Source organism: Centruroides sculpturatus, unplaced genomic scaffold (assembly GCF_000671375.1).
Source record: "Centruroides sculpturatus isolate CEXI.00-Female unplaced genomic scaffold, Cexi_2.0 scaffold276, whole genome shotgun sequence".
In the NCBI taxonomy this organism is placed as follows: Eukaryota; Metazoa; Arthropoda; class Arachnida; order Scorpiones; family Buthidae; genus Centruroides; species Centruroides sculpturatus.
Genome location: NW_019384509.1, coordinates 28,320 through 54,067, shown reverse-complemented (window position 1 = coordinate 54,067; position 25,748 = coordinate 28,320). Strand labels below are relative to the sequence as shown.

The following is a 25,748-nucleotide window of genomic DNA, read 5'->3' as shown; positions in this document are numbered from 1 at the left end:
ATAAGTCTTATTATAATGTATTGCTGTATCATTGTCCTGGTCCAGAGAGACTTTTGTCCATGAATTTCCTCTTTGCAAAGCATAGCCACCACTGTAAAAGAAAAAATTCAAATCATCAATATCTTTCATGAATATTAAAATTACATTTTCAGTTTATTTAGTATTTATTAATTATTATTGAATGATTTCTAAATTAATAGTTGAACAAACAAGAATAAATTGCATTCTTAAAATAGTACTTTTAGTATATTAAGGACAAAAAAATAATTATTACAATAAATAAAAGTTACATTAAACTAGCAACATAAAGTTTAGACCTAAATGTGAACATCAAACTATAAATGATAAACTGTATTCTTTAAAGATGCGATGAAAAAAGCAAAAGTCATGTTGAGTGGTTAGTTAAGTAAGAAAACTTGAACTAAAATTTAAATAATGAATTATGTAAGTATTTGAGAGTTTTTCATCTATGATTTTTATTCTTTTGCTACTTACTATTTACAGAGCAAACAATTCAAAACTCGTAATTGTTACACAGTTATAAAATTAAAAATATAATACAATAATTATATTTTCATAAAAACTTCATATTAAATTTCAGTTGAGCATAGTAATGGCTTGAGTNAAAAAACAAAAAAAAAAACAAGATTTTCAGAAAAGTCAGGACCTTCATCAGAAAAAATGAACTTTACATTTCTGTGTGCATATGTTTGTGTGTTATTTAACATATATTATTATACAAATTAATATAAAAATAACTTAAAGTAAAATTTGTTGATTTTTGGTCATGTGTTCCCCTATCCCTATTTACTCTATATTAAAATAACTTTAACGCAGTTTTGCTTAGCACTTTGTTGTCTAGGAACACATCCCCCGCATTACTGTAGAGTACTTTTAATAGTTTCTCTAGATACAGTATATGTAAAATAATCTTTAAAACAATTTATTTTTATAATAAATTTACTTGCAATCTTTTACTTGTATTTATGTACTGTATGCTCAAAAAGTTAATCCTTGACCAAATCTGATGATGATTGAATATTTCTGATTTCTGAAATTATTTTTGCATTGTTTAAGATTATAATTCAATTATTATAAACATTTTATTTTTACAACATAACATCTGTGTTGTATTCTATGTAATGGCTGAAGATGGATTTGATCTGAAATGCATACCATAATAAAGTGTACACAGGAAAAGAAGTGTGTTTTAATTCTGTTTAGTCCATGACCCTCCAAGTCAGTGTAATAAGCCTGAAAATTATTAGGTGATTGTATAGCCATAACAAGTAGCTTATATTTTTATAAATTTTATATTAAATTTCAGTTGAGCATAGTAATGGCTTGAGTAATTTAAATTAATTTTTCCACCCATTATATTAAACTATTTTTCTACTCAAACTTGTTTAGTCATAATCATTGTTAAAATTCAATATGTAACCAGTTCAAACATTGTTATTCTCTAAGAATTAACTTTATTTTACCCAAATTGGATAAATAAGTTGTTGATTGGCTAGTATTTTTGGAGTCTGTGGATGTGATAATTCCTAGAGAATAACGGTGTTTGAACCAGTTACATATTTATATTTTAAAAATGGAATAGAACCAAAAAGATAAATTATTAAGATTCCGTTTAATTCTTAAATGACAATGAATAAAATTAAATTTTTTCTAAATCTAAGTTATAACTAAATTATACCTAGAATTTTGGAAAAAATAGCCATTTTTTCATTCAATTGTAGTTATATTTTTATGTTTAAGTTATTGCAAATATCAAATTATGCTCTGACAAAAATATTTCTGATGTCTTACAGTTAATATAATAATAAATAATGATTTAATAAAATTATTTTTATTTTAAATGATAAACTATATGCAACATTTAGATTGCTTTACTAAATATAATGATGATGATATGAAAATGCTGTAAAAATTATTCATATTTATTTTAGTTTTAGATAACGTATCAATAAAAAATTGAGTAATACCTAAGTAATGATTTATTTATTTTATAATGTTTATTTAATTTAACATATAGCTGTTATAATATATTTTTAAGCAGATTTCCTTTATACAACAGATTACTTTAATGACCAAAATCTTTCATAAGTCTTATTATAATGTATTGCTGTATCATTGTCCTGGTCCAGAGAGACTTTTGTCCATGAATTTCCTCTTTGCAAAGCATAGCCACCACTGTAAAAGAAAAAATTCAAATCATCAATATCTTTCATGAATATTAAAATTACATTTTCAGTTTATTTAGTATTTATTAATTATTATTGAATGATTTCTAAATTAATAGTTGAACAAACAAGAATAAATTGCATTCTTAAAATAGTACTTTTAGTATATTAAGGACAAAAAAATAATTATTACAATAAATAAAAGTTACATTAAACTAGCAACATAAAGTTTAGACCTAAATGTGAACATCAAACTATAAATGATAAACTGTATTCTTTAAAGATGCGATGAAAAAAGCAAAAGTCATGTTGAGTGGTTAGTTAAGTAAGAAAACTTGAACTAAAATTTAAATAATGAATTATGTAAGTATTTGAGAGTTTTTCATCTATGATTTTTATTCTTTTGCTACTTACTATTTACAGAGCAAACAATTCAAAACTCGTAATTGTTACACAGTTATAAAATTAAAAATATAATACAATAATTATATTTTCATAAAAACTTCATATTAAATTTCAGTTGAACATAATAGTGGTTTAAATCGGAGGTCTCAAACCTTTTTCTGAGAAGGGCCATGTGAGCTGTAAAACTGAAGTCTGAGGGCAATACAGTAGAGCGTCGATTTTCCGAAAGTCAATCATCCGAAAGAATTCCAGTCGGCAAATTTAAATTTTCGCCAGTGCTGTGGCGCTTCAATCTTTGGCTATGTCTTGGGCTACTCAAATATTTTACATTTTTGATACTAAATTAACATCTGAAGTATAATTTTTTATTATTTTTATATTTCTCAATATATTTATTTTGTTTGTACAAAACAAAAAAAATAATTTTTAATGATACAATAGTCTTCGTTAGGCTTAACATCAACGAAAATTCAACGCGAAGCGACACGCAACGGAGAAAAATTTCGACATTGGATACGTTAAACTATTTTTTCGTACGTAAATCAGTTATCCGAAATATCAGTTATCCGGACAACCGCAGTCCCCAATTGATTCGGAAAATCGACGCTCTACTGTATATAAAAGATATAATCAAAGATTTTTTTATAAATAACATCAGACAAAGATTAATGTGAAATTTGCAACTGCTCTTTTAAAGGATGTCATTAAATTGGAGATAAATTTTGTGCACCAATATTAAGATTTGTAGATATTCATTAGATGATACTATTTTGATTTTATATATTTCATTTTCAAAAAAGCTTATTTGCAAAGGTACAAAGAAGCAAAAATTGAAAATATCCTGTGCAAACTCCTTAAGGCTTTTGAATTTATCTTCTGTCAGAGATTTGTAGAAATTTAACAAACTCTCTTATTTAAATACATTTTTATAAAACCCTTTTGTAGCAAAGTCTATTAATTCTAGTTGATATTTCAAAAGTTTACATGCTTTGAGCTAGTTAAAATGTTGATGACAAAACATGTTGGTTGAATTAAGCTACACAGGCTGCATAAATATACTTCTGGGACCATATTTGACCTGCAAGTCATAGGTTGGAGACTTCAGAACTTAAATGATTTAGACTAATTTTTCGTCCTATTATATTAAATTATTTTCTAGTCTTAATCTTAATTATTATTAAGATTCATTTTAATTCTTAAATGATGGTAATTAATAAAATTAATATTTTCTAAACTGAAATCATAATTAAAAATTAAAGAACCAATAGTTTGAATTCTCTTAAGTAACCACTATACACATTACCTTGCTTGGTTTTCCTGTTTCAGAATCAAATGCTCTATCACATAATCTTAATCCGCATTCCTGCCTCAATTGTTGTAAATATTGGCGCATAACATCTATTTATAAATCAAACATTTTAGATGAATAATATATCAATTTAAATATTAATCAGAGTAATATAAATTATGAGAAAAAAGAAACAATAAGATTTCAAATATAATATTGTAAAGTTTTCTATTACTATAATCAAATTTATGCATAATTTTTCTGCATTTTACTGAATTTTTAAAATTCTACTTTCAATTTTTGTTTAGTTTATTGAATGAAATATGTATTTTTTCATTTTTGGCTCTTTGTCCTGTGGGCCTTTAAGAAGGCACGCCCATTGAGGGTTCAGCCAGACTCATAATGGGAAGAGCTGGGTGGTGAGAAACGAGGTCCTAAACATATCTGGAACAGACTGCCTGTGAAAAATTCCTGGGATGTTTTGACTGTCCAGATTTAATCTTGGATCCCCAGAGTGTTAGGGTGACACCTTCTTAACCATCTTGGCCATCCAGATGTTAAATGGAATAGTTCCACAGTTATGAAACTACAGAATTGTGAGAATATTTCATTTTACATTTTCCTAAAATTTCAATGTAAAGGCATATTTTATAATAAAACTAAATATTTTTTATATTGAAGATAGGATATTAATTAAATACTACTAACAAGGGAGATTTTACCACGTCAGTCTTAATTCTAATAAAATATATATAATTCGATAGAGGGAGAAATCTATATTTTTTTCTTTTATCTGTCAGGTCAGCCATTTGTGAGAAATAGAGTTCTAAAATGTTCTAATGTACTTCATAAAGAAATATAGCACTGGTGGTGTTGTGGTCTAGATATTTATTTCTTTAGGCAGTTCAAGATTATAACAAGAATACAGAAAATGATCAGAGAGGAATTTGATGATGCAACCATTTTAAAATTAAATAACAGAAAATTTACTTTAAATTTAAAAATAGTTGCACCATCAAATTCTATTCTGATCACTTCTTGTATTCTTCTTGTTATAATCTTGAAATGCCAATAGAAATAAGCATTTACGCCACTGTGTCACCAGTGCTATATTTCTATGTGAATTACATTAGAACATTTTAGAACTCTGTTTCTCGCAAATGGCTGACCTGACAGATAGAGGAAGATACTAAATGCAGAACCTGTTACCGGTGTAATTTTGCATGAAAAAATCTTCCTTTCACAAACGTTTTCGAGCTGCCCAGATAGCTCCTTTTTCATGCAAAATTACACTGGTAACAGGTTCCGCATTTAGTATTTGATCCCCGTTGTCAGAGTGAAGTTTAATTTACTTAAGATAGAGGAAGAAAAAAGGTCTGTATTTTTTCTTTTATTGAATGATATATATTTTAATAAAATGTAAACCCTCTCTTTAAAACATCCTAATTTCTCTACCTATTTTTTCAAGAAAAACTAACAGTGTAATTATTAAATTTGTGTGTATGTATATATACACAAATTTAATAATTACACTGTTGGTTTCACCAGTCTTTCTTGAAAGAATAGGTATTACAAATATATTGGGTTTCAAGATTGTTGTTTATATATACACAAACATCACAAAACCCAATATATTTGTAATAAGCCAAACAACCACCAGATTAAATCAAGCTACATTTCTGCAATTATATTTATTTAATTTCTAAATAATTTGTCACTAGAGGGTAGTGTTAGAGATCGAACTGGAGGCTTGGGTAATATAATTGGCAATGCATCCACATGGTAAGCGGGAGTTGTGGATTCAAGTTCCACTCTGGGCCAATTCTTTTCTTCCAGAATATTCTAAGTTATTTAATAAAATACCAGATTTATTCAAGCTACATTTCTGCAATTATATTTATTTAATTTCTAAATAATTTGTCACTAGAGGGTAGTGTTAGAGATCGAACTGGAGGCTTGGGTAATATAATTGGCAATGCATCCACATGGTAAGCGGGAGTTGTGGATTCAAGTTCCACTCTGGGCCAATTCTTTTCTTCCAGAATATTCTAAGTTATTTAATAAATATTAATTTAATTATAATTATTAAATTTAATAAGAGATGACATCTAACACCTCTCTCTAGTGACAAATTATATTTAATTATTTAGAAATTAATTAAATATAATTGCAGAAATGTAGCCCAATGTAATCTGGTGGTTGTTTGGCTTATTAAATGTATTTTGCCCACTGAGTAATTTTATTATTTTAGAAACATCATGAATTATTTGACTGATAAATAATTTAAATCATTACATTTACAATATAATCATTTTATCTACTGTGAAAAATAATCTTAATATACATTTATCTTATGCAAGTTTAACAGTTTTATCAAAAAACATTCAATTTTTATCAGTTTTGTTTATAAATGATTTATTTGTTAAATAAAAAAAAAATTAAATATTTCTCATTTAATTTCTACAACAACAAGTCAACCAATGCAGTTTGTCATTGGGCTAGAAGACAGCTATAATACCAAATTGTTTCATAATTTTGTGTTGTTTGTTTAAATTTCTATAATTATAAATATTTTGCCTTAACTTTCTATCAGATAAATTTTAAATATACCATATATTCTGGCATATAAGATGACTTTTTAACCCAGGAAAATCTTCTCAAAAGTTGGGGGTCATCTTATAGGGTGGATGCTGCAGTCAGCTGGGACTCCCAGGACACTCAGGGTATGAATAGAGATAGAGTGGCGCTGTGCCAAGAAAAACATGCATCTTTCACCCATCCGGTCCGCCCTTGTATGTATCCTATTACCTTACCTCTTTCTCTGCCTCTCAGATCTTGCTCCTGAGGACTGCAGTGAAGTGGTGCAGACGCACATGTGCGAGATCTGAGAGGCAGAGAAGGCAGGCTGATATAAAAATGTCCAACAGTCAAGTATATCCCAAACTCTATATTTTAACTGTAAAAGTCGGGGGTCATCTTGTATGCCCAGTCATCTTATATGCCGGAATATAAAGTAGTAATACAAAACTATATAAAAAGATTATATTTTCTTAATGATATATGTTCAGTTGTGACAAATTATTTTAGATGAAGACTAAAGCAAACATTTCTAAACACTAATTAATAAATAATATTTTAATGATATTCAAAAAAATTGTAAAATAAATCTTGTCTTCAATTATCATCATTTTCAAAACCATTGATTTGTTATTTTAAAGCATAATAATTGTAATCATAATCCTAAAAATTGAAAAAAAATTAATAAATTATTTTAATTCTTTGAGTATTAGCTGAATTGCATAAAACACTCATGACTCTTATTTATGTCATTGAATAATATAATATTGCTGAAAATACTCTGACAGTCACCTTCAAATACATTTTTAAAGAGGAAAAAACCTAATATCAGATAAAAATGATAATTTTGATTTAATTATTAGCCATTTTCACAAAGATAATGGTTGCTACCATGCTATTATGATAATTAATAAAATATAAAAAAAAAGTTATTTTCAATCATCACTCACATTTCCCAGATATTGCATCTGCAATTTTATATCCATTTCTTGAAATTCTTGTATATTTCAAATATCAAGGAAGTTGAAAATTATGGTGGAGAGTTGGTTAAATTAAATGAAAAAGTTTTTCAATACATGATGGATCTGTCTAATAGCTAGAAAAATGTTATAAATGACAATCAAAAGAGCTTTTTTTGAAATGTGAAAGTTTGTATTCTATATTATTTTTTAAAGTTCTATTTCCAGAAAATCCAACATACAAAAGAATGAATTATTAAAATATATATTATATCATAATCATATAATATATATATATCAAGCTTTTAAGTTTTCTGGATCAAAAATCTGGATCTTGCTGTTACATATTACACGATGATGATATAATAATGATTAAATAAATGAGCAATTATTTATTATGACATCATCACAATACTAGGCTGCAATTTTTAATCATATTTTTAAATTATTTCATTTAAAATATATTGCTCTGCACCTGAAATTAGTGCTTTAGTGTCTTGCCTCTGTACATCATACTTTTCCATCAGCAATGAAATCATGCCAATCACCTATTAACTGCTTTCATGGGGAAATTTTTGAACTGAAATAATGTGACTTCCAGTTTAAAACAAAAGTTTGTATACAGTTAATTGGGACCTCCTGCCCCTAATATTTCTATATCTAGTCTTGAATTTCATCTATCTAACTCCATTCTCAAGATTAAGGAAAGACAGATGTCAACAGTGGGAATTTATAGATCTACAATTTTTTCAACTTGTAGCCCAATAAAATAACAGAATTAAAATTTTATTTTATTTCAATGTGTATTATCTGAGGATGGTTCAGTTACTATTATAATTTTCTGATATAATCAATAAATTTTTAATAATTATGTATATTAAATATACTACAACTCATCATAAGTTATTTTTTGATATATTATGGAAGAAAAAGAAGTCATCACAGTATACACAGCAATTGCACTTTCTTTTGCTATGTTGTATGATTATTATTATCATCATTATTATTATTATTCTAAAATTTTTTATGATTAATCATAAATGTTTCACTAAATGTATTTCTACATTCAAACCTATGAATCATACAGANTTTCATAATTTTGTGTGTGTTGTTTAAATTTCTATAATTATAAATATTTTGCCTTAACTTTCTATCAGATAAATTTTAAATATACCATATATTCTGGCATATAAGATGACTTTTTAACCCAGGAAAATCTTCTCAAAAGTTGGGGGTCATCTTATAGGGTGGATGCTGCAGTCAGCTGGGACTCCCAGGACACTCAGGGTATGAATAGAGATAGAGTGGCGCTGTGCCCAGAAAAACATGCATCTTTCACCCATCCGGTCCGCCCTTGTATGTATCCTATTACCTTACCTCTTTCTCTGCCTCTCAGATCTTGCTCCTGAGGACTGCAGTGAAGTGGTGCAGACGCACATGTGCGAGATCTGAGAGGCAGAGAAGGCAGGCTGATATAAAAATGTCCAACAGTCAAGTATATCCCAAACTCTATATTTTAACTGTAAAAGTCGGGGGTCATCTTGTATGCCCAGTCATCTTATATGCCGGAATATAAAGTAGTAATACAAAACTATATAAAAAGATTATATTTTCTTAATGATATATGTTCAGTTGTGACAAATTATTTTAGATGAAGACTAAAGCAAACATTTCTAAACACTAATTAATAAATAATATTTTAATGATATTCAAAAAAATTGTAAAATAAATCTTGTCTTCAATTATCATCATTTTCAAAACCATTGATTTGTTATTTTAAAGCATAATAATTGTAATCATAATCCTAAAAATTGAAAAAAAATTAATAAATTATTTTAATTCTTTGAGTATTAGCTGAATTGCATAAAACACTCATGACTCTTATTTATGTCATTGAATAATATAATATTGCTGAAAATACTCTGACAGTCACCTTCAAATACATTTTTAAAGAGGAAAAAACCTAATATCAGATAAAAATGATAATTTTGATTTAATTATTAGCTCTAATTTAATTATTAACCATTTTCACAAAGATAATGGTTGCTACCATGCTATTATGATAATTAATAAAATATAAAAAAAAAGTTATTTTCAATCATCACTCACATTTCCCAGATATTGCATCTGCAATTTTATATCCATTTCTTGAAATTCTTGTATATTTCAAATATCAAGGAAGTTGAAAATTATGGTGGAGAGTTGGTTAAATTAAATGAAAAAGTTTTTCAATACATGATGGATCTGTCTAATAGCTAGAAAAATGTTATAAATGACAATCAAAAGAGCTTTTTTTGAAATGTGAAAGTTTGTATTCTATATTATTTTTTAAAGTTCTATTTCCAGAAAATCCAACATACAAAAGAATGAATTATTAAAATATATATTATATCATAATCATATAATATATATATATCAAGCTTTTAAGTTTTCTGGATCAAAAATCTGGATCTTGCTGTTACATATTACACGATGATGATATAATAATGATTAAATAAATGAGCAATTATTTATTATGACATCATCACAATACTAGGCTGCAATTTTTAATCATATTTTTAAATTATTTCATTTAAAATATATTGCTCTGCACCTGAAATTAGTGCTTTAGTGTCTTGCCTCTGTACATCATACTTTTCCATCAGCAATGAAATCATGCCAATCACCTATTAACTGCTTTCATGGGGAAATTTTTGAACTGAAATAATGTGACTTCCAGTTTAAAACAAAAGTTTGTATACAGTTAATTGGGACCTCCTGCCCCTAATATTTCTATATCTAGTCTTGAATTTCATCTATCTAACTCCATTCTCAAGATTAAGGAAAGACAGATGTCAACAGTGGGAATTTATAGATCTACAATTTTTTCAACTTGTAGCCCAATAAAATAACAGATAATTAAAATTTTATTTTATTTCAATGTGTATTATCTGAGGATGGTTCAGTTACTATTATAATTTTCTGATATAATCAATAAATTTTTAATAATTATGTATATTAAATATACTACAACTCATCATAAGTTATTTTTTGATATATTATGGAAGAAAAAGAAGTCATCACAGTATACACAGCAATTGCACTTTCTTTTGCTATGTTGTATGATTATTATTATCATTATTATTATTATTATTATTCTAAAATTTTTTATGATTAATCATAAATGTTTCACTAAATGTATTTCTACATTCAAACCTATGAATCATACAGAAAAAAGTTATTAAAAGCAATTAGATTTAGTACAAAAATTGTCTAAATGGAAAGAAAGAATATATGAATCATATTTAAAGTTTTTATATTATGGTTTTAGGGATACTTTTTATTTTCAATTATCTAAATTAAATAAATCAGTTTTTTGTTTTTAAATTCAAATCAAAAACAAGAACAAGTTAAATTTGTTCAAGATTCATAAAGGAATAAAAAGCAACTTTATAAAAGATCCTTTATCAATTACTCTGGATATTCAATCCCAAAAGAAATTGAAATCTTAGCTACAGATGTTAAAAGTTTTTATCTATACCCTTCTTTTTCTAAACATCATGTGAAAAAAAAACAATATTCTGAATTTCAAGCATTATTTGAATTTATGAAATCACAAAATACATAAAAATTTTGTCATTTGAAATCATCTTTGCAGTGTTTATTGTAAGACATCCTATGAGACAATAATCTAAGACTTAATTTCTGATAAAGTTTAAATATTTTGTAATGTGCAAACAATAAGACATTAATTTTAGAGTTCTTCAATTTCTATGGATTAATGGCTGTGAGAGTGACTTTCCTTTACCAGGTTGTTCTTATAGATTTTATACAATGGACATAGTGATATACATCCATCTGTCTCAAAATTTAAAGTTCTAATACTGTCCTACTACTGATAGCAAAGCAACACTTGGCAAGTTTCCAGGAATTCTGGGATGGAACGTGGAAGAAGTGCATACCACTGAGAAATTATAAACATAATTTCTCTAAATTAATTAATAAATATAGATTCTAAAAAGTAAATTGTTAATATGATAACTATTAATTAAATTCTTTACACAACCTACCTTATTTTCATAATAGACTTGATGTTTTCTGCCCATGCGCAGAAACATCCATTACTTTCCTTCATGTAGTTGAACAGTACTTTGTAAAACTTTCTTTAAAAAAAGGCTTTTCAATTGAACAAATCTTAGGTACCCATAATGTTATTTATTTGATCATTTCAAATATAATTCTAAAATCTATAAACAAAATTGTGCATTGCCATCTTTTATCTGTGTTTTTTTTCATCAGAACTTATAATGAAGTCTTTAAAACATAAAATATTTTGGTATCCAAATTCAATTCTATTTCCTTTATTATTTGTGAAATGTTATAAGTTTCTATAATTTTTCGAATATATAAAAGTAATGAATTTCTATCTATAAAATTTACTTTTAAATATATCTAGGAATGGACAAAATGTTTATTTAGTGTTTCATAAATTGGTAAATTCCATTAATGAATTCCTGCTTTATCTCTTCAACCAGATTCATATAAGAATGCAGCTATTGATTCACAAGAAATATTGCATTTCTTTTACAGTTGAGCTTTAATGTAAAAATTAAATATAATATAATAAGCTACAGTTCATGNAAACAAGAACAAGTTAAATTTGTTCAAGATTCATAAAGGAATAAAAAGCAACTTTATAAAAGATCCTTTATCAATTACTCTGGATATTCAATCCCAAAAGAAATTGAAATCTTAGCTACAGATGTTAAAAGTTTTTATCTATACCCTTCTTTTTCTAAACATCATGTGAAAAAAAAACAATATTCTGAATTTCAAGCATTATTTGAATTTATGAAATCACAAAATACATAAAAATTTTGTCATTTGAAATCATCTTTGCAGTGTTTATTGTAAGACATCCTATGAGACAATAATCTAAGACTTAATTTCTGATAAAGTTTAAATATTTTGTAATGTGCAAACAATAAGACATTAATTTTAGAGTTCTTCAATTTCTATGGATTAATGGCTGTGAGAGTGACTTTCCTTTACCAGGTTGTTCTTATAGATTTTATACAATGGACATAGTGATATACATCCATCTGTCTCAAAATTTAAAGTTCTAATACTGTCCTACTACTGATAGCAAAGCAACACTTGGCAAGTTTCCAGGAATTCTGGGATGGAACGTGGAAGAAGTGCATACCACTGAGAAATTATAAACATAATTTCTCTAAATTAATTAATAAATATAGATTCTAAAAAGTAAATTGTTAATATGATAACTATTAATTAAATTCTTTACACAACCTACCTTATTTTCATAATAGACTTGATGTTTTCTGCCCATGCACAGAAACATCCATTACTTTCCTTCATGTAGTTGAACAGTACTTTGTAAAACTTTCTTTAAAAAAAGGCTTTTCAATTGAACAAATCTTAGGTACCCATAATGTTATTTATTTGATCATTTCAAATATAATTCTAAAATCTATAAACAAAATTGTGCATTGCCATCTTTTATCTGTGTTTTTTTTCATCAGAACTTATAATGAAGTCTTTAAAACATAAAATATTTTGGTATCCAAATTCAATTCTATTTCCTTTATTATTTGTGAAATGTTATAAGTTTCTATAATTTTTCAAATATATAAAAGTAATGAATTTCTATCTATAAAATTTACTTTTAAATATATCTAGGAATGGACAAAATGTTTATTTAGTGTTTCATAAATTGGTAAATTCCATTAATGAATTCCTGCTTTATCTCTTCAACCAGATTCATATAAGAATGCAGCTATTGATTCACAAGAAATATTGCATTTCTTTTACAGTTGAGCTTTAATGTAAAAATTAAATATAATATAATAAGCTACAGTTCATGTTGGATTTCTAAATTTAATTTTCTTGATATTAAGATTGTCAGATATCTACACAGATTTTAAATTACATTCTAAACTTAGCTTTGATGTTTTATCTTTCAGCATTCCATATATGGGTAAATTCTTGTATAAAGATGAAAATGTGTAAAAAAAATATATAAATATTATTATTATTTCATCCTGTGCCTAGTTTAAGATCTTTAGTCAATAATAGAGATGAGAATTCATATATAGAAATTTGGTTTGATTTTGATATGTAATATTTGAAGATAGTTTATTTTATTATTTCAATTATTTCAGACCTTTAATATCATTAATAAATATTGTATCATCTGTAGAGTAAACTAATAATATATTCTAAAATATATATCTGTTTGTTACTAAAAGTAATATTAATATATAAAATAATGATAATTAGATTTGAACATAATGAAACAGCTATAACATAATTTATTTATAGCTACATATTCCAACTTAAAGCAAAATGAATAAATGCTCATATGCAGAACAAATACAGAGAACAAATCTATATTAGTATAAGTAAATAGTCATTAAAATCAAAATTTTGATGGCTATTTATTTACAGTAATATAGATTTTTAACCATCTAAAAATACTGAGATTTGTTTAAATACTGGGTTGAGATTCCACTCAAAGACAGTGAAGAACTTTAGATATTAAGCAATAGTAGTGCATAATTTTTATTAAACAACTTTATATTTAAATCTTTCTTACACATACAAATAATAATATACTGTTTTATTATCTTTTTAACATTTTCTGTTTGAATTGCCAAATGGCATGGTTTAAACTTTCCAAAATTCCCTTATGCATGGTCTTATGCATTAATATTTATATTAATCATATTCCNATACTTGTATACTTTATTTTATAAAATTTACTTATAAAATGTAATACTTTATTTTATTTTTAAATAAAATAAAGTATACTTGTATACTTTATTTTATTTAAAAAAAAATCTAAGATAAATAAATTTACCAGCTTCTTGAGGTGATGATGGTTTTGCATAAACAGCATTGAGAGGAAATCCTGGCTCTCCTGGAATATCAAACTTTGATATAGCAAGACTGTACATTTCTTGTGCACCTTGTGCTTTATTAGAACACTGAAAATAATATAAAATTTATAAGAGAACAACAATTATTAAAGAGAATATACAATAACAAATGTCAATAATATGAAATATTTTAAACTGTCAAAATTCTGAAACTAATTTAAAATAAAATAGCAAATAGCAGTTACAGTATAGTCACAAATGACTTTCTGCATAGATAAAATACTAAAAAAAAATATGTAAATCATTATAACATTTTATTTGACCACTTAAAATAAATTAACTAACAACATACAATAAAACATTTTAAACTATATAAGACATCCTAGGAGACCAGTAAAGACAAATATATATAAATATATTTCAAAATAAATAATAAAGAAAACATACATGATTTCTTAAATTAACAGATAGACAGATAACATTTTGTTCACATGAAAAAACTAACTAAATTCAATGTGAACAAATCTTAACTTCAATTTCATGTTTAAGTGTAAATAATCAGCATAATCTATACATTTGTATGCAATTTATATTTCAAAATACAGAACTCTGATTATCCAAGATAATGTGAACCAAATTTACCTCAGATAACTGAAAATCTGGATAGAATGGACTGTCACAACTATTTCAAATTAAAAGTTAATAAAATAAATAAAAGGACATAAAATATTTATATGGTAGTTCTATTAAGCTTCTTTTAACATCTTATTGAATGTAATCATACATAAAAGCAGAAATTTGACATAATTTATTGTGCAGCTAATTTGTACAATAGTTTTAAGAATAAAAACATGTACTAATGCAGTTACACTCTAATATGAATGATTTGTCTCATGAATCACTCAGATAATTTAGAACTTCAGTTAATTGGGGTTCTACTGTATAAATTTCATGTTTAAGTGTAAATTAATCACATAATTTTCCATGTATTTTATAAAGAAAAATTGAATACAAAGAATTAACATTCTAAAATTAGTGCTGAAATTGTATAGAGCTAGAACTAAATTAAAAATTTTAAAATACTAGTTTTGTAGTCTATCTGTTGATCTATTCCATTTCTGTAGGTTCTAACTGAGGAAGACCTATGAATAGGTCAAAAATGATTTTAATGTATTAATATTAAACTCATAGATGAAAGACAATAAGATGCTTTTAGTAGCTCATTGTCCCAAATCCAGTTTACTCTAAGAATATTTTAACCATCTATTTTATATTCAACTTATTAATATGAAAACGATATTTTTATATACAGTCGACTCCCCTATACCCCTATAACACTGTTGATTATTCCGTTTTATATGAATTCCATGTTGTACGAGTCACTTAGATTTTACAAATACGTGAACCGTTTATAGCTCGGCACATGTATTTGTAAAATCTAAGTGACTCATACAACATGAAATTCATATAAAACGGTGTAATCAACAGTGTTATAGGGGGTCGACTGTAATATTGACATAGAAAGTAAATATTTAGTTATTTTAAGCCTTATAAGAGAATTATTCTATTAATTTCTTGTTTAGAATTAAACTATCAAAGAATTTAATTATAATTTTGCTCTATATATCAAAACAAGGCATTTTTAAATTATTATAAATTAATAATTCACAAAAGCTAATCTTATTTATGTTTTCTTTGTATTCATATTTACTTATTTATTTTGATCTTTTTAGCAATGATATGTCAAATGATTAATGCAAAGATTCAACTGTATGTAGAAGATTTGTACTTTCTACAACTCAAAAAATAATTTAAATTATATTACATAGTGTGCTTTATAGACACTATGTAATAGCTAAAAATGATCTAATTTTCGGAAATTCAACCACTTTCAGATTATCAAAGAAAATAAACAAGTTTTCTTTAGCAACACAAATGAACAGATAATAAATGAAAAAACATATAGAATACCATTATAGCAATTGAAAAAAGTTAATAAGAGGACATTTAGTAATTTATTAGGAAGGATGTTTAAGAATTTATTACACACTCAGCCATTTAGGAATTTAGAAAAAAAGGCATTATCTGAGAAGTTAGAAGAAATGGGTGGCAATACAGTTCCACAAGAATTTAATAATAAAAAAAAATAGTTCATTCCATCTATCATCCATTATTTGCCTTTTCTAATTTACAGATTTTAAACCAATTTAAAAAATTAGCAGTACAGAATAATTAAGACCTAATCATCAAATGCAACTTAAAAAGTTTCTAGAACAGTGTTTTTCAACCTTCTTCGATAAGCGACCCCTTTACAAGTTAAAAAATTCTGGCGACCCCAGGGCCATATTAAAACTATGTCAGTGATTTTAAAAACTACGTATTTAAGTTTCTTTCTGTTGACACCTAAATATCGATAAAAAACCAATTGTAAAATAAACAGGCACAGCCTTCTCACTGAGTTTGTAGTTTTTTTTATTGTAGTGTAGGACCTACAAATACTTGTTTTTTTTTCTTTTACCCGCGACCCCCTGTGTAATGCTTTGCGACCCCCTGGGGGTCACGACCCACAGGTTGAAAAACACTGTTCTAGAAGATTAGAAATGTTTAATCCAAATGTAAATAGCAGAAAAGAGAAAAGAAAACAAGAACTCAACAGAAGACATAAATATGAGAATTATTGTAGAATAATCAACACTAGAACACTTTAAGTGTGTATGAAGGAACATAAATAGAACATAATAGAGTACATACAGAAATGTTTCTTATTCCTTACCAGAAATATCATTAGAAACAGGTATGAAAATAAGAGGAGATAATGTAGAACTACATGAAAAAATCCATGCATGAGAGAACATCAATGTTACCAAAATCTTGATCTCTAGAATAAGCTTTGAAAATACAATAGATAATATTAAAGGTTTGACATTAGTCCGTAAGCATAGAAATATTTTGGTTAAAATTGGCTGACAATACTTTACATATTGTAAATATACAAGTGTCTCAAAAGTCACTACACTATTTTGGTGACATTAATGTTTTTTAAAAAAAATACTATGCTGTTGTAAAGATATGTATCTTTAGTGTAAATTGTGTACTTACAAAATGTTAATTGGTTTATGTCAAATTTTGTGTAATTGTTAAATTTTCCATTCAGACTCACATCACTGATGATAAACATGGAAGAACAAGTATTTGTGATAACATGGAATATAAAAGGCTTGAAATGCAAGAAAATTAAAGACAATTTTGAGAGGAAGTTGCATAAGAAAAGTCCAATGGACAAAGCTATTCATAAGTTGTTATTCTTGAAAATATGTTTTGAAAACAACTTATCACTTTGAGCTCTGCAGAGATACTGATAGTTGTCATATGGAGCACTAATTTTTTATGGTATAACTTTGAAATAAATATATTTTTCATGTTTAAACCAGATTTTTTTAATAATTCCTGTTATTTTTCAAAATAGATACTGACTTTTGAAACACCCTATATATTGAAGAAACAAAAAAAAAATGTCTTTATTTAGCTCTGTCATTCAAATTCACAGAAACAAAAAAGTGTTTTCAACCACAAAAACAACCGTTCATTTGAAGTTATGTTTGTGAAAATATACAAAAATATTTTAAGAAGTTGTCTGATGATGATGCAAAATAAAACAAATAACTTAAAGATGACAATTTATGTTTCTTCAATATATATATATATATTTAAAATGTAAATTATTGTCAGCTAGTTTTAATCAAACTTTAACTAATTTGTTTTATATTGAATCATCATCAGATGATGTCTTTTTTAAACTATTTTGCATATTTTCACAGAGGTATAGCTTTAGATAAAAGATTGTTTCTATAGTTGAAAACACTTTTTGTTCTTGGTAAATATGACGGATGGATTTAATTGTTTTTGTACTTTTAATTCTTTTTTTTATAGATGTTTCATTTATTTTACTTTTGTATTCATAATTTCAAGTGTTCTTATAATATAATAATGGAAAGTAATTTCGTTTTTTTCACCACCAGAAGAATTAGTTGTATTTTTACCTACCAATTTCATTTTAAACCATATTGTCATTATACATTTTGACAGCAGATATTTCAAGGCTTATTTGTAAAAAATTTTGTTTGATTCTGTGCAATTGTTGTTTTTTTTTTTTTGGTGTCCCATCAAATATGGAAAATCAAAAGCAGCATTTTCAGCATATTTTGCTTTTTTTTTTTTTTTATCAAAAAAATAAAAATTCTGTTTAAGCAAGAAAAAACTTGTGTGACATGAATGGAGAAGATGTGTTGACAGAACAACAGTGCCAAAACTGGTTCACAAAATTACATTTTGGCAATTTTGATATTGAAGATGTACCATGTTCTGGAAGAGAAATGTTCACTTAATTGATGCAAATGGATTGCACATTGAACAAATGCTGTGAATAAAAACCTTTTGCGTGTTTCCATTTTGTGTTTCTTGTTCTTGATGTGCCATTTTTTTCACCTAGTGGTAAAAATTCGAACTAAATATTTTTTTGCATTTTCCTTTTCCCCTTGGTCTATATAACATATATACCAAGTTTCATCAAAATACATCCACAAGAATGGGCTCTAGACAGATCTGAGTAGTGCAACTTTAATTTATAACCACCCTGTATATTATCAATACATTCTATTTTGTAATGAACACAGAATTATTTTACTTTGCACATGTAAATTATTGAATATTTGTTTCATTCTTATTCTAGGAAAGATTTTAGAAGAAATTCTGATTATTTTATTATATAAAAAATTAAACTTCAGAAATAAAATGTTTTTATAAAAAAATAAATATATATGTATATATTTAAATAAAATGTAATTATAACACAATATCTGTTTTACCTTTTGTAAACGTTTGAGGCATTCTGTTATATATAAAGTCAAATATATTAACACTCTGTCTGCTTCACTCTGAAATAAAAATTAATATGAAATGATATTTAATAATAATAAATGAAATAATTTAATAATACTCATTATTAAATCATTCATTCATACTGTACCTTTATTTCATATGTTCTAAAGAATACATTTGCTTTGAAGAAATATAAAGCTTCTTCAATTATATCTAAATCACCAGCTTAAATTTAAGTAAACAAACAAATTACTTTAGATATGTTCATTTAATTCATTTTAATATTGTAATAAAATATATTTACACTAATAATTGAATATACAGTAGAGCATCGATTATCCGAATCAATTGGAGACTGGGGTTGTTCAGAAAATCGATATTTCGGATAACCGATTATGTACGAAAAAATATATTAACCTATCCCATGTTGAAAGTTTTCTCCGTTGTGTGTTGCTTCGCGTTGAATTTTCGTCGATGTTAAGCCTAACGTAAACTTTTTAAAATAATAATTGTGACTATTGTATCGTTAAAAATTATTTCTTTATTTTGTACAAACAAAATAAATATATTGAAAAATATAAAAACAATAAAAAATTATATTTCAGAAGTTAATTTAGTATCAAAAACGTAAAATATTTGAGTAGCCCAGGACATAGCCAAAGATTGCAGCACCACAGCACTGGCAAAAATTTAAATTTGCCGATTGGAATTCTTTCGGATAATTGATGTTTCGGATAATTGACGCTCTACTGTATACTTAGTGTATAATACTTAAAATAACATAAATTTGAATTATTTTAATATTAGAAAGATTAATATCTTAAGATTATAATTTTGTAAACATTTAAATTATTAATATAGGAAAATTACTTTCTTTTGGAGCTGGTCCTCTAAATTGGGTACGAATTGGCAAAAGAGCCATGTTTCCTATTACTTGTGGGGGATTTAGAAATTGAGAATGATATGCCTACAAAAATATAATATAATTATATTAGAAATTTACAACTTATTTTAGTATACAAAATAAAGTACAAGAATTAATAAGATTTTTTTAAATGGAACACTGGCAATTCTCAACTTTTAGACATAATTCATTCCTAAAAATGTGCATGAAAATTGAATGTCCAAAAGTCAAAAAATAGAGCTGCATGTTTAAAGGAAATGCTATTTCTAGACAGTTAAAATCAAAAATCAAACTCTTTTAACATAGAAAAGTTTTATACTTTTACAGGGAATATGTCACAATACATGAAATGCTAAAACCATAACAGCTAATAAGATTAAGTCAGCTTTATTTTAAGTTTCTACAAATAATTTTTCAGCTATCTAAACCAAAAGTGGCAGAAAGTTCTATTGTTCAATAGCTTGAAATTTTTATTTGTTGATTGAAAATGTACAAAAGTCCAAATTTGGTACATTAAAACAATTTAGGTGTATAAAAGTGTTACCTTATGTATAAAAGGAGTGCATTGTCCAAAAATTATGGATTATATTTAAACATTAAAAAACTTTCATGAAACAACATTAAATTACATAATACTATAAACAATATATATTTTATATTTATAAAAAGAAAATTACAATTTTATTTATTTTACTAAAAAATATGTTTTGATTTACTGTTGCACTGTAACATAAAAAACTGTAAAAATCCCAAAGAATGCGATGTTAAGAATGTAAAAAAAGAACAAAATCTGTATTGTTATGGACACATTGGCATTCTGCCAGTATTGTAGATCATATCTATACCCAAGCAAGCAAAACAACCTAAAGAAGTCACCTTTCATGAAACATTACTTTCCAAAACATTTCTTGCAGTATTAAAGCAATTTGCAAAAATTACTAAAAACTTAGGAAACTATTCCAATATTTTTGCTAAGTTCTTAAAATTAGTATGTTCATTTTCACAAGAGAAGACTAAAAATGCTGATATGAAATGAAATATATTATTAAAGTTCACGAAACTAACCATAAAACCAGCAAAAATCAAACACTTTAACCAAAACAAATGTTCTCATTTACTTTTAGCAATCATTGTCAGGTTTACATTCACTGAAGATGTAGAACAAACTACAGAACAAAACACGTTTACAAATTTGAATTAGAACATTGATCTTATTGGTCATTGGTGAAGGCTGATCCTGAATTAACTAAGTTTTTTATTTTTATTTCAAATAATAATTTCTACAAGGGTGATATTGTGTTGGCTTCTTTGTAATTGATAGCTCCTCATTTTTACTGCCTTTACAAATTTTCATTCTAATTCAAATTTGTAAAAATTTTTTGTTCTATATTTTTTTCTATATCGTTAATGAATGATGATCACTAAGATGATGATGAATGACCCAATGATGATAACTAAAAGTGATTGAAAACATTTGTTTTGATTAAACTGTATGATTTAGTGAATTCAGTGAATTTTAATAAGCACATCCAGTTTATTATACAGTGATATCTCGGTTTTCATTGATAATCCATCCAAAAACAAATGGGAAAATCCAAAACCGACGAAAACCGAGGCAATGACTTCCATATGAATCAATGTAAATCCAATTAATTCGTTCTAGACACTCCAAAATACATACCAAAAACACGTTTTATAGAGAATAAATATAGTGTGTGTGTTTGGTTAGCACAATGTTGCTGTTGAGAACGTATCATACAGGAACACTTTAAGAGGAAAAAGGGTTGCTTTATTGACTTGGACGGATATGCATTTCGGGCTTAATGCCCCTCTTCAGTCCTATTATTATTACATAATTATCAAATTGGTTACAGGTATCAAAATTTACAGAATTCATTTAAAAAATTAGTATACGCGTACAGTGATTTATATGATAAAATACAATTACCTGAGATAGTGACCATTAAGCTGGTATTACACATAAGATATATATACACATATTTAAACACGGGAGGAGGAATGAGCAAATAGTGCTATCAGATCAATATACATGCACCTGAGGATAGTATAATGTGTGTTAAAATNCACATTAGATCCTGGGTCCCCCAGAGTAGTAGGCTACCACCTTGACCGCTCAGCAATCAGGCTGTCATAGAGAAGTTGTTTGGCTAGATGCAGGGGGGAGGTAATTCTCACACAACGAGAAACAATGCCACTCTGAGCAGGAAAACGCGTGGGTCGCCCTTTGTTTTTGCAAAATTAGCAGTGAGGTCACATGGGCACACCAACGAAAACCGAGACAAATTTTTCGCAAAAAAAAATCGACAAAAACCGAAACCAACGATAACCGAAGTCAACGAAAACTGAGGTATTACTACTGCTTTTGAAATATATTATAAATATGAGGTTATTTGCTGACATATATTTAGTATGTCATAGTTCCTTTGATTTTTTTTTCTTACTAGAAATAGTTCACAGAATTCAAAGATCTCAGAAAAGAAAATCTTACCAATACATTAAAAAATAAATATGATAATTATATCTATTTATTTGTTCTAAATAAACAATAATATAATAAGTTATAATTTAATATATTTTAAAGCTAATAAATCTCTGTAAGAATTAACTGATATTAGGTATTTTTTCAAAAATTGGTTTAAGAATAACTTGGCTAGGAATTACATCTTCTATAATTATAAATAGTAAAAGATTTTTACTTTCTTTTTTGTTTTTGTGTAGTTCAAAGTTTGTTATGATTATGACAGACAAATATTAAAACATCATTAAAAATTTATAATTGATAAGATATTACCAATTTTAAAATTTAACAAAAACTGACATAATTCTTAAGCATGAATTAAAGAATTGATCTATGAATGAATAAATCAAATCAATTTTATTATTAATCCTCAGCAATTAAATATTATGAAAGTAATGAAATCATTCTTTATGATTCACTGAATTAGACATCACTGAATCATAACAAAAAAATGTTATGATAAATATAGCAATAATATTTTGCAACTGTATATAAACAACAGTCCAATAATTAATATTTTAACACAATCAACTTATCTCTAGATCAGCAGCTTCCAACTCATTTTTATTGCAGAACCTTTTTTCAGGGTTTCAACATTTTTTACTAAGGTTTTCACTTTAGTAAAAAATGTTGAAACACTGACAATTTTTTAAGATTATAGATAAAAACACAAATAGAAATACCAAAATCAATTTATGGAGAATCCAAAAACAAAACATAGAAAAAAAAATTAATAATGGAAAGCATATTTTACTTAATTCAAACTACCACAAAGTACAAATCCAGCACTAGTGCCTGGATTTATATTTTCATTTGTGTCCGCCCTTTCAGTCCTCCTTGTCACTAGAAATATTTGAAGTACTTGCTACATTTTTTTTCAAAACTCTTCTCTCAGCCAATGCTCTGTGATTTTTTAATTTAAGATATACACAATACTAAAAGCACTATAAATTTATATGATTTCCACTATATTTTTATATGAAAAAATACTTAAAATATCATAAAACAATTGCAGTGCAAAACTGATACTCTGATTGATATGACCATTTCTACGGTATACTGTTGTACCACAACACACTACAGATGATAGGACATCAATTAACCTCTTTGCGACATGTGACATTCATCTGACACAAGTGTCCCAACACTAGCATTGTAGTGTGTACAATACCACCGGGAATCTGACTGGCCACGCCCGTCATTAGATTCAATAGGCCTGTGCTGCAGATATTGATGAATTGAAGCATATTTAATGATTGTATTATTATTTATATGTTAGATACTTTTTAAGGTTATTTTTTAAATGATTTTCTATTTTTAGGTTAAGTTTTACCATTTTAATAGTTTCTATTAGCTTGTCAAACATTATATTGTAATTTTCATTCATTCTGTTTCCAATAAATCAGTCCCCACCGTTTATAAAGCTATAAGTAACAACCAAAGGCTGAAGCTAGGGTAGATGGAACTCTTAAGTCCAGAGAAGACAGTCCATCTAGAAGAAGGAAAACTCTGATTCTAAACCAGGGTAGGTAGGACTCTTTAACAAGGGATTGTAGCCTACCTTCAAGAAGGAAACTTGGAGAGCAAACCACCTGATGTATGTTCCCATGTTAGGAGCAGTTACATATCATTTAAGGAAGAAGGCAATGGTAAACCACTTCCTCAACTATTGCCAAGAAAACTACATGGACAAGGAATTTCATAATAGAGATACAGTCGCCCCCCCTATAACGTGGGTTCCTATAATGGAGATTCCTATAACGTAGCGAAAAAATTGCGACAGTATTCGTATAAGGAAGCTAAAAGGGACTCGTAAAACATTGTCGTCGACTCGTGTTGCAACAGGATTGGTCGAATCTGGACTAATAGTGGACGAGCAGCCGAACTACTTTCCGCCGTCCAGCACCACGCTACGGAGAGTTTAGGCGAGTAAGTTGAGTTTACTATCGTCTGTACAGTATGTAAGTTAGGTAACGTAAGTCTAATACACCACTAATTTTATACATTTCTTGTGAAAGAAACATTTCTTATTCAACAGCCATAAAAATTATTTATATTAATGATGTCTCCAAAGTTCAACGAAATTTTCGCAGAAAAATAACTTATCAGAAATCACGACCGCTGTTTGGTGCACTGCTCCGCGATGAAAACAAGCTTAAGCAATGGCGACGTCAAACGGTGCACACTCGGTAAGTAGTCCTACAATTTTTTGTTTATAGAATAGTTTATACGGATTATTCCCAAAAAATTATACGTGTTTTGGAAATGTTGAGTTGAATTAGTCTAGAATTGATTAATTTTATGGAAGAAAACCTTTCAAACAGCCGTAGTCCGTAAACTTCACACGTGTCGGGCTGCGATTGGCTCATGTATTTAAGGATTCCTATGTGAAATTCGAATAACATGGAATGTATCTAAGCATTATAGGGGGGGTCTACTGTATAGTGCTGGAGGATGAGACCCTCAGGTTCGAAAGCACTCTAACTTCTACTGGGGATGAACAAGGAACTTCACTGACTAGGATTGAACATAATGACATGATTAAGTCAAAGCCGAAAGGGAGTTTAATCATTGAGGCAGTCAATCACAAAAAGAAAGTTCCAAGTTTCTTTAAACAACACATATTTGCAACATGGAATGTGAGAAGCATGTATGCTGGTAAACTAGACATACTCAAAAGTGAAATGACAAGAATAGGGATAGAAGTGATAGGAGTCAGTGAGCTAAAAAGGATAGGAATGGGACACTTTGATTCAAATGACTTTAGGATCTTCTACTCTGGGCATGATAACTTAAGAAAAAATGGAGTGGCTCTAATTGTAAAAAAGAATTTAGTGAATTTTATTTTGGGTTATAAACCAGTTAGTGACAGAATCATAGTCTTGAGGATGCAGGGAAAACCAGTCAATCTGTCAATCATTCAAGTTTATGCTCCTACTACAGAAGCCACAGAAGAAGAAATTGAAGGGTTTTATGAAAAGCTTCAAGAAACAGTTAATACTTTACCAAGAAAAGATGCACTCTTTATCCTTGGTGACTGGAATGCAAAAGTAGGAAAAGAAGAGACTCCAGGACATGTAGGAAGATATGGTCTTGGGAAAAGAAATGATGCTGGGATACGACTAGTGGAATTC

At 27.2% G+C, this 25,748-nt stretch overlaps 1 protein-coding gene across 1 annotated transcript in view; it reads right to left on the bottom strand.

The window, feature by feature from the left end:
* Positions 1 to 1,988: 1,988 nt before the first annotated feature.
* LOC111622319 (actin-related protein 2/3 complex subunit 3-like) overlaps positions 1,989 to 25,748 on the bottom strand; it is a 28,227-nt gene continuing 4,467 nt past the window's right edge. The window contains exons 2-7 of the mRNA XM_023364672.1: positions 20,042 to 20,138; positions 19,320 to 19,396; positions 19,159 to 19,227; positions 14,275 to 14,401; positions 3,895 to 3,989; positions 1,989 to 2,196 (exon numbers count right to left, since the gene is read on the bottom strand). Coding sequence (XP_023220440.1) covers positions 2,134 to 2,196; positions 3,895 to 3,989; positions 14,275 to 14,401; positions 19,159 to 19,227; positions 19,320 to 19,396; positions 20,042 to 20,138 — 528 coding nt within the window. The 3' untranslated portion in view covers positions 1,989 to 2,133. The remainder of the gene's footprint in view (positions 2,197 to 3,894; positions 3,990 to 14,274; positions 14,402 to 19,158; positions 19,228 to 19,319; positions 19,397 to 20,041; positions 20,139 to 25,748) is intronic.